This window comes from Nansenia antarctica, assembly GCF_963989245.1.
Source record: "Nansenia antarctica genome assembly, chromosome: 1".
Classification (NCBI taxonomy): domain Eukaryota; kingdom Metazoa; phylum Chordata; class Actinopteri; order Argentiniformes; family Microstomatidae; genus Nansenia; species Nansenia antarctica.
Window position 1 is genome coordinate 9,920,670 of NC_137674.1, and position 9,526 is coordinate 9,930,195.

General features: G+C 42.6%; 1 protein-coding gene across 1 annotated transcript in view; it reads left to right on the forward strand.

The window, feature by feature from the left end:
* The window catches only part of col21a1 (collagen, type XXI, alpha 1), a 41,693-nt gene extending 36,880 nt beyond the window's left edge, over positions 1–4,813 (forward strand). Inside the window, exons 22-29 of the mRNA XM_080530777.1 lie at positions 201–236; positions 1,133–1,177; positions 2,128–2,160; positions 2,264–2,410; positions 2,559–2,613; positions 2,702–2,893; positions 3,107–3,184; positions 3,425–4,813. Coding sequence (XP_080386903.1) covers positions 201–236; positions 1,133–1,177; positions 2,128–2,160; positions 2,264–2,410; positions 2,559–2,613; positions 2,702–2,893; positions 3,107–3,184; positions 3,425–3,612 — 774 coding nt within the window. The 3' untranslated portion in view covers positions 3,613–4,813. The remainder of the gene's footprint in view (positions 1–200; positions 237–1,132; positions 1,178–2,127; positions 2,161–2,263; positions 2,411–2,558; positions 2,614–2,701; positions 2,894–3,106; positions 3,185–3,424) is intronic.
* The last annotated feature ends 4,713 nt before the right edge of the window (positions 4,814–9,526 follow it).

The window sequence follows — 9,526 nt, forward strand, 5'->3', positions numbered from 1 at the left end:
CCTGCTATTTAAGGGAAAATGTTGGTATAATTCAAGCCCCACAAATATTGAACATCATAACAGGTAAATAATATGTAATTACAAGAGGTTAAAGTCATGTTTTTCAGAGAGTTACCCGGCATGTTCATTGCATGTGCATGCCTGCGTGCAGTATTAGTACTGTCCTACTAATCTGTGGTTACTGTTTCATGTCTCACCAGGGGCACAGAGGAGATCCAGGTGAAAGAGGAGGGGAGGTATTCATGACATTTTAATATTAGAAAAGCCTTAAAAAGCATGTGCACACACTAATGACTGCAATTCCTCACATGAGTCAAAGATTCATGTGACACAAGCTAAAGCTAAATGCTGCTATCAGTCTCATAACGGTTCTTCAATAGCAGTCTCTAACTCTAAATCTGAAAGGTAACAATGGCCACAATAGTAGAACAGTTATACGCTTAATGATATTAACACTACTATATGAAGTCCTGATGAGAAGTCCAATCCACCCCTTGGCCTTGGATTGTGTGTCTGTTCTCTTGAGACGTTTATGTTGGAATTCCAGATATTTCGAGCATTCGGTTCGGTTTTCAGTTCAGTCTAATATGGTAAACTTATTCAGTACTCGTATTGAACTGTCAAACCTCTGATTCCTTTTAATTACTCACTTGCTTTAGAAAACATGAATAGCGGCTGCTCCATTTTCCATTAACAAAAGATTACACAGTATAAATATATGCTTGTATATTGTTGAATTCCTCTTTTCAATTGTGGTTGCTCTCATTTTGCCAAAAGTGGAAACATGTTGAATGACCAAAGTCTTGGAAAAAGGGGTCTGTTATGATCTTTTGGGGGGAAAACTATGGCTTCACAGTAAACTGTGGTTAGGCAGTCACTTGTGTTCTCTATCTAGTTGGAAAATATCTATTAAACCATACTATTGTAGGCATAACTACAAAGCACAGTCCACAATATTGGCAGGTCTTACTATAACCCTGTTCTGACACAGGCTACATAGCAAAAAAAAAAAAACTTCATGTCACGATTCTTGTGTGCAGATATAAATAGTGACTGAGAGGAACATTTCTTATTGCTGAAGTCTTTTTTCATGAGGTCAAGTTTGACATGCTTTATTGTATTTTCTCTACAGGGAATGAAAGGTGACCGCGGAGATCAGGGGAGCCCGGGGGGTCATGTGAGCTTCCTTTCATACTATTATTAGGGGTTAATTCAACCCTATTGTAATTGAAGGGGTTCTTCTGTATTAGATTTGTCTAAATATCTCAACAACTGACCGGTCAGAAATTATTTTTCATCAGCCAGTAGGTGGCACTGTTGTAAGCACCTAAAGTCCCAGGCTCAGCCCCGCCACCCTGTTTGAGTAATGACATGACACTCACAAGGACCAGAACTTCCACCATAATGGATTTTCTGCTTTGTTTCGATTTGTTTTTAGAAACCTTAAAAAGAGGAATTATTTTGTTATTTTGTTCTTATTTTCTTATCTTGGACCATTAAAATGATAATGTCATATAGCTCTATTAAAACACTTATAACTCCTGGTCACTTTGTTCAATTCACCTGCTTCATTGCTAGCAGCTATATTTTGATATTATTATTTAAATAAACAATTGTAGCCGTGGATTTCCAAGGTACAAGGTACTATTTCCAAGTTCCAAGGTACATTATAGTTATAGTTTTTTTTCAGTAAATTCACAGCATTACATATAACCATACTGGAAAATTTAGTCAAATTGGGACGTTGCTTTGTACTGCTTGTAAGTGCTATGTTTTTTTCCCCCTGGGAAAACCATATACTGTATAATGTGTAATAAATGTGTTCTTGGGAGATGGGAATATTTTCCTCTTGTCACTCTGTGTTCATCTCATATTCTAGACCACTGATATGCATTTTGCCATCTAACTATGTTGTAATGCACAGGATGCATGTCATTGTCATGTACAGGAATTGGACATTTGGAATTACGTTTGGGCTATCGTCCATTGACGATTTCAATCAAAACAGTACCCTTTTTCTCTATTAAGATTAGGTGGAATTCCATTACATATCTGTAAAATGTAACCCGTGCATTAACTGGATGAGTAGTACACATTTCTAATTAGCATTTTGATTTTGATTGACAGGGATCTACTGGTCCAGGTGGACAAAAGGGAGAGGTAGGTTGTCATTGACTACACATACACAGTACAATATGTTGCTGCTGTCCTGAGTAGGCCTACATCAGTGTGTGTACTAACACTATGCCTGTGTCCATGCCAGAAAGGGACAACAGGAGATCTGGGTCAGAGAGGACAGGGAGGTCACCAGGGGCAGCCTGGGCTGCCAGGACAGACAGGCCCACCTGGTCCCAGAGGACAGAGCGGTGACGTTGGGCTTGCTGGCCCACCTGGACTAGAGGGGAGGCCTGTATGTACTCTACCTGTGCACACATCATGTTTCTGTATCGTCATGTAGTTGACTACTTTGAAATGTACAACATTGCTTTATCAGTGTCTTTATTCTGTGTACTACGTCATATTTTGCAAACGACGTCAATCACCTTACATTCTCATAGGGACGGGAGATGTCTGTGCAGCATATTCAGCAAATTTGCCGAGAGGTACTTAGATGTGAGTATTCATTATGAACGATGGATTTTGTATTTCTATAGAATGCTTCCAACGTCCATCTGAAACCTTCCATTGTGTTTTCTCCAAGCTGAGATGCCTTCGCTGCATCTCAGTAACCAGCAGAGAAGCTGTGACCACTGTCACACCAGACCTGGGAACCCTGGCCAGCCAGGCCCTGTTGGGCCCCATGGCTCCAGGGGCGTCCCTGGGCTCCCAGGCTCCAGTGGGCAGCCAGGGCATCCTGGTCTACCTGGGCGCCCTGGCATCCGCGCAATGAAAGGTAATGGCCCATAGAGCTAGATTAAAATGTACAATGCAGTACTGTATATACTGTATACAGTGACTGTTCTTTTTTTAGTCATGGTCAAGTGAAATTCCGGAACTTGCAGAGCTTTGTAGTGGAAGATAGATACTTGCTGTTTTACAGTAAGATATAGTATACTGTATGTGTGTTTTAAAAAAAACAACAACAACTTTCTGTTTGTCTGTCCAGGAGACCCAGGTGGAAAGGGTGAGAAGGGGAGTCAAGGAAGAACAGAATTTGGAGACCCGGGACCACCAGGGATCCCAGGTAAATATCTGGATATTCATGTAAAACAGGCTTGCCTTGTATACAACATAGAATTTGACAACTGGTAGAACAATGCATATTTTAAGATAAACATGGAATCAATACAATAGCTACTGTTTACCCTTTGTAACTTCCAGAGCCTTGTTCAATCAATGTTGCCAAGGGGTTATGAGATTATTCGCAAATGGCAGAAAATGCTTTTTGAATAAGTCAACATTTAATGTTTGTTTACTTTCCCAGGTCCAATGGGTCCCCAGGGGTACAGTAAACCAGGTCATCCAGGTAAGCCTGGACCCCCTGGTCTAAACGGGGAGGAGGGCAAGAGAGGTAACCCCGGAGCCCCTGGCCAGCCTGGGGTGTGTCATCCATCGATGTGCTACGGTGTCATGATGAGGCAGGATCCTTTCAGGAAAGGACCAAACTATTGATGCGGCATAGCAGACATACAGGCAACCCGACCGGTCTGGAGTTGAACCATAAAAAAAACAGTAAATCTTTCCAATCTCAGGAAGATCACCTTTTACAGTGTTTCCCACAGTCATGGAAACAGGAAGTACCTCTTAACATGTACATAGCAAACGATATTCATGTGCGTCACATGATCGGGCATAAACATCTTCATTCTCTTCTCCCAGTCTGCTATATGTTGTGTCGTGGGCTCAGATGCTCTTTAAAGAATGATAGTCGTTGCTCCTTGTTATGTTTTGACAGCATTGGTTGGTTTCAGGACCAAATTGTAACCAGAAGGATAAATTTGAGGAAAAAGTCCTACACTGCTCACACAAGTACACATAGGAATTCAATTATGGTAATAAACTTAGACACATGCTGCTTGTACATGTTCCTGCTATATATATATTGCCCCCTGGTGTTGCTTTATTGCACCCTCACCCTACTTTCTTGTCACCCCTCAGTTTGTTTACATTACCCAACTTTTTAAGACTCATGCTACATATTTAAATTTACCATTAAATCAATGAGTTTACATTGAACAACGCTGGTAACACCTTACATTAAGGTTGTCTTAATAAAGGGTTTATAAGTTGCTTATTACACATTAGATTAAATAACTGCATTTATAAATAAGTAACAATCTAAAAGAGCTCACTATTTGTCAGCACCAAATTATCACTTCAATTCAACCAATGTGTGATCACTGTTTGCTACACTACCCATAAACAAATTACCAACAGCCAATACACTACTTTTAAACCCTTTATAACAGGCAACAAAGTTGCTATCTCTGTAATGAGTTGAATGGTCTGAACAACCTGCAGCATTCTGTAATTTGTGTTATGCGTTTTCACCTCAAAATATTGCTACCTGTAATTTTAACCTATTCATAACATAACTCATACAGTATGGGAAATCCTATTGGTGAGTGAGTGAGGAGACATGGGGAAATGTTACCACCTTGTCCCTATCTGAAATTCAATGTGTCATTATGTTAATGCAGTATGCCATCTATGCACCTCAGCCATAGCTTACCTTATTAAGTATTTTTGTTGTTATTTATAAAACTGAACTCATTTACTGTGTACTAATGGGCTTTACCTGTGAGAGTGATGTCTGGTTTTTTGGAATGTCTAATGTTATTACAATAATTTTTTGTGTTAGTGACTTTTATATTGACTTTTGGTATTATTAATTAAAACCCTTTTTTACGAGTTTTGAAGTTTAATTTTAAAGGTTGTATGTTGTGTTGTACACATTTAGAAGAGGATTGTTGCTTTAGCTTGAGTAAATGTCTTAGCTATTAGTGGTAGACTGGTGACCGTGGCACACTCTCACTTACCTTTTTGATCAACTACTCCATCAAACACCATGCAACCCAAAGACCATTTGTGTTTTGAACGTTGCGTTAGGAGTTGGGCTGGTTAAGTATGGGGAAACCTCTGAGCAGATCATCTGCCGACTCTAATCTGTCGCCTTACTACTTCTTAATAGTAGACCAGTACAGCAAACCTCACAGATGATGATAGGACATTCAAATAAATCTGTGTGTGTGTGTGTGTGTGTGTGTGTGTGTGTGTGTGTGTGTGTGTGTGTGTGTGTGTGTGTGTGTGTGTGTGTAAACCATACACTAGATGGCGCTGTTGGGTAATAACTCAAGCAAATGCACTGTGGCATTGTGACATCAATGGGCTCAACCACCCACCAATTTAATAAAAACATGTGCATCCTTTTAGTAACCCATAATTGATAGCTTTGAGACTCGGATAATAAGTTGATCCAGCTTCATGATTGTCAAACTATCAATGTGTTTTATTGTCTAGTGGAAAATTATTTCAATAATGACAATACCCTACCTGGGAAAGTAACTTGTAGCAGTCAAATTGATAAGCTCTCCCTATATGCCTGAACAAATCCCCTTGAGGACCTAGGTTGAACCATGTTATTCAACAGCGGACAACATTCCTGTAGCTTCGGGTAGGACGACATTACTGTAGTTTCAGGTAGGACGACATTACTGTAGCCTCAGGTAGGACGACATTACTGTAGCCTCGGGTAGGACGACATTACTGTAGTCTCGGGTAGGACGACATTACTGTAGTCTCAGGTAGGACAATGTTACTGTAGTCTCAGGTAGGACGACATTACTGTAGTCACAGGTAGGACGACATTACTGTAGCCTCAGGTAGGACAATGTTACTGTAGCCTCAGGTGGGACAACGTTTCTGTAGCCTCAGGTAGGACGACATTACTGTAGCCTCAGGTAGGACGACGTTACTGTAGCCTCAGGTAGGACAATGTTACTGTAGCCTCAGGTGGGACGACATTACTGTAGCCTCAGGTAGGACGACATTACTGTAGCCTCAGGTGGGACGACATTACTGTAGTCTCAGGTGGGACGACATTACTGTAGTCTCAGGTAGGACAATGTTACTGTAGCCTCAGGTGGGACGACATTACTGTAGTCTCAGGTAGGATGACATTACTGTAGTCTCAGGTAGGATGACATTACTGTAGCCTCAGGTGGGACGACATTACTGTAGTCTCAGGTAGGACGACATTACTGTAGTCTCAGGTAGGACGACATTACTGTAGCCTCAGGTGGGACGACATTACTGTAGTCTCAGGTAGGACGACATTACTGTAGTCTCAGGTAGGACGACATTACTGTAGCCTCAGGTGGGACGACATTACCAGGGGTGCACATAACTTTTTGGGGTCAGTGCTCAGAGGAGCACCTAGGGATGCTGCTTGGTGCTCCCCGAGCTCGCGAGTCACGACCCGTCCCACAGGATGGATAAAAAAGGGATACATGGATAACTTATATTAGCAAAACGACATTTATTCATAAATAAAGATGAACGAACAAATGATTGTGTGCAAAACAAAAGAAACAAATGCAAAATCAAATGACTGCTCTTTAAGCATGAAAGTCTGTCAGACTCCTTTAAACACACTGAAATCAACTGACATCTCTTTAAGCACTAACTGAATGTCTGTTCTGTAAACACTGAAATCAACTTTTCAACAAAAAGTTACAGCCTAAGCATTTATTTATGCTACAAGCTTAATCATAATCATCACTGCTCTCTTGACTGCTGTAAGTTATCACTGTCCTCAATTTCAACCATGGTAGAGGATGTTGTAGGCTATCACTTTAAATAGCTCATTATTTTGATTGTGCAACAAAGTCTTTTTTTTTTTCCTAATAGAATTCCCAACCATATTCCCTGGGTCAGGGGTCTAGGTGCGATAATGAAGCTGTAAAACAAACGTCTGAACGTTTGAAAGCTTCAGAGAAAAGAAACGTGAAGTCCCTTGGTGTTGTTTTTCCTTTTAGCGACGAGTCGTTCGGGACTGAATTTTCACGTGTCGGCGTGATAACCGTGCGATACGCGATACGCGGAATGAAAGTACAAGTTACGATACTTTCCGAATGTTTTCGTGAGGGGAGTCGCCGTGGTCGTTGTGATGGCGTTACGGGGCTTGCAGTGATGCAGCAGTCAGCAGTCAGCAGGTGGATTTTGAGGAAGTAAATTCCTCTCCCAGCGCTTGCAGCTGTTGGTGCGCAAGAGCGCGTTCATGCCGCTGATCTTCCGCGCAGCATGCATTTTGGCGACGCATGCGCACTGGCGCACCAGTTATGTGCACCCCTGGACATTACTGTAGTCTCAGGTAGGACGACATTACTGTAGCCTCAGGTGGGACAACATTTCTGTAGCCTCAGGTGGGACAACATTTCTGTAGCCTCAGGTAGGACGACATTACTGTAGCCTCAGGTAGGACGACATTACTGTAGTCTCAGGTAGGACGACATTACTGTAGCCTCAGGTGGGACGACATTACTGTAGTCTCAGGTAGGACGACATTACTGTAGCCTCAGGTAGGACAACATTTCTGTAGCCTCAGGTGGGACGACATTACTGTAGCCTCAGGTAGGACGACATTACTGTAGCCTCAGGTAGGACGACATTACTGTAGCCTCAGGTAGGACGACATTACTGTAGCCTCAGGTGGGACGACGTTACTGTAGCCTCAGGTGGGACGACATTACTGTAGCCTCAGGTAGGACGACATTACTGTAGCCTCAGGTGGGACGACATTACTGTAGCCTCAGGTGGGACGACATTACTGTAGCCTCAGGTGGGACGACATTACTGTAGCCTCAGGTGGGACGACATTACTGTAGCCTCAGGTAGGACGACATTACTGTAGCCTCAGGTGGGACGACATTACTGCAGTCTCAGGTGGGACGACATTACTGTAGCCTCAGGTGGGACGACATTACTGTAGTCTCAGGTGGGACGACATTACTGTAGCCTCAGGTAGGACGACATTACTGTAGCCTCAGGTAGGACAACGTTACTGTAGCCTCAGGTAGGACGACATTACTGTAGTCTCAGGTAGGACAATGTTACTGTAGTCTCAGGTAGGACAATGTTACTGTAGTCTCAGGTGGGACGACATTACTGTAGTCTCAGGTGGGACGACATTACTGTAGCCCAGTGGCGGACTCAGGCTGTTTGAAGAGCAGGGGCGAAAAGAGGGCACCTACTGCACAACATGGGACTCCAAGTTTAGACCATTGGAAGGGCAGCCAATAGGGCACATCCTCTAATTTTGCCACTCAAAAGGGCATTTTTGCCACTCAAAAGGGCACTTTAGTGTGACGTTTTTCAACTGTGGGGGCACTTGGTCAACTTTAGACCATTGGAGGGGCACCAATAGGGCACATCCTCTAATTTTCGCCACTCAAAATGGCATTTTTGCCACTCAAAAGGGCATTTTTGCCACTCTAAAGGGCATTTTTGCCACTCTAAAGGGCACTTAAGAGAGACGTTTTTCAACCGTGGGGGCACCAGGAGGGGCGGTCGCCCCCCCTGCCCCCCCCCCCCCCCCCCTTGAGTCCGCCAGTGCTGTAGCCCCAGGTAGGACACTGTTAGGCACTAGGGTAAGGTGCCCTGCCCATTTGAAAGAGAAGCAGTTCACTAATTTCCTGGTGCAACAATGTCTCTTATGAATATAGATATTCATGTATTAAGCTCTAACCCATATTAGAATTATAGCTTATAAATAGATTGGTTCAATGAATAGGCTAATAGGACCGACTCATTTTCTAATGATGAATAAGGCAGAATAAGGAAACGGACGCATTACTTTATAATACTTTAAGTCTGTAAAGGCCTGTCGTTATTCTTTGACTCGTTGGGGTTTCAGATTTCAAGTGTCTCCCCTTACACATCAGAGCTGCCACATTCATCTTCACGTCGGTTAGGTTTTATTGTGGCCGCTAGAGGTGGATGCAAAAAGTTTGGTCCTGGGTGGGATGGACTCACTGGATGGACAACTGGCTTCAACACGTCTTCCAGAAAAAGTTACGCGCTGTGGAGTATGATTTCTGCTACAATTACAGGCGAATGATTTCCTCGACATCACTCAAAAGGCTCTTCATGTTTTTATTCAATGAAGCAGGCGTTGGACTTTTTCTACTTTTATGGGCGTACGTACCTACGTGTTTGTGCGCATAAGTGGAGTTAAGGTGCGAGAGAAGGTCACCGTTACACATTATTAGATGCGCCTTTCTTGGGAAAATGTGACTTGTGTGATTTGGATGTAAGAAAGAACACTTCCCCGGATGAACCTGGGACCAACGCGCTGAAGAGAGAGGATAGTACCCCATCACTACTGAACATAGGTTGATGCGAGGCTTTATTCTAAAGAGTTATAAACTCAAAGTAAGGCTCAAAAGGGACTAACTAAAGGTGTGATTGATATTGATAGACTTGTCTTGCATGTGGAAAATAGTATTCCCAAACTGTGTGCATTTGAATTAGAATGGAGCTCAACTTCTTTATACCTATGTAACTCTACAATCCATCATTGTAAAAA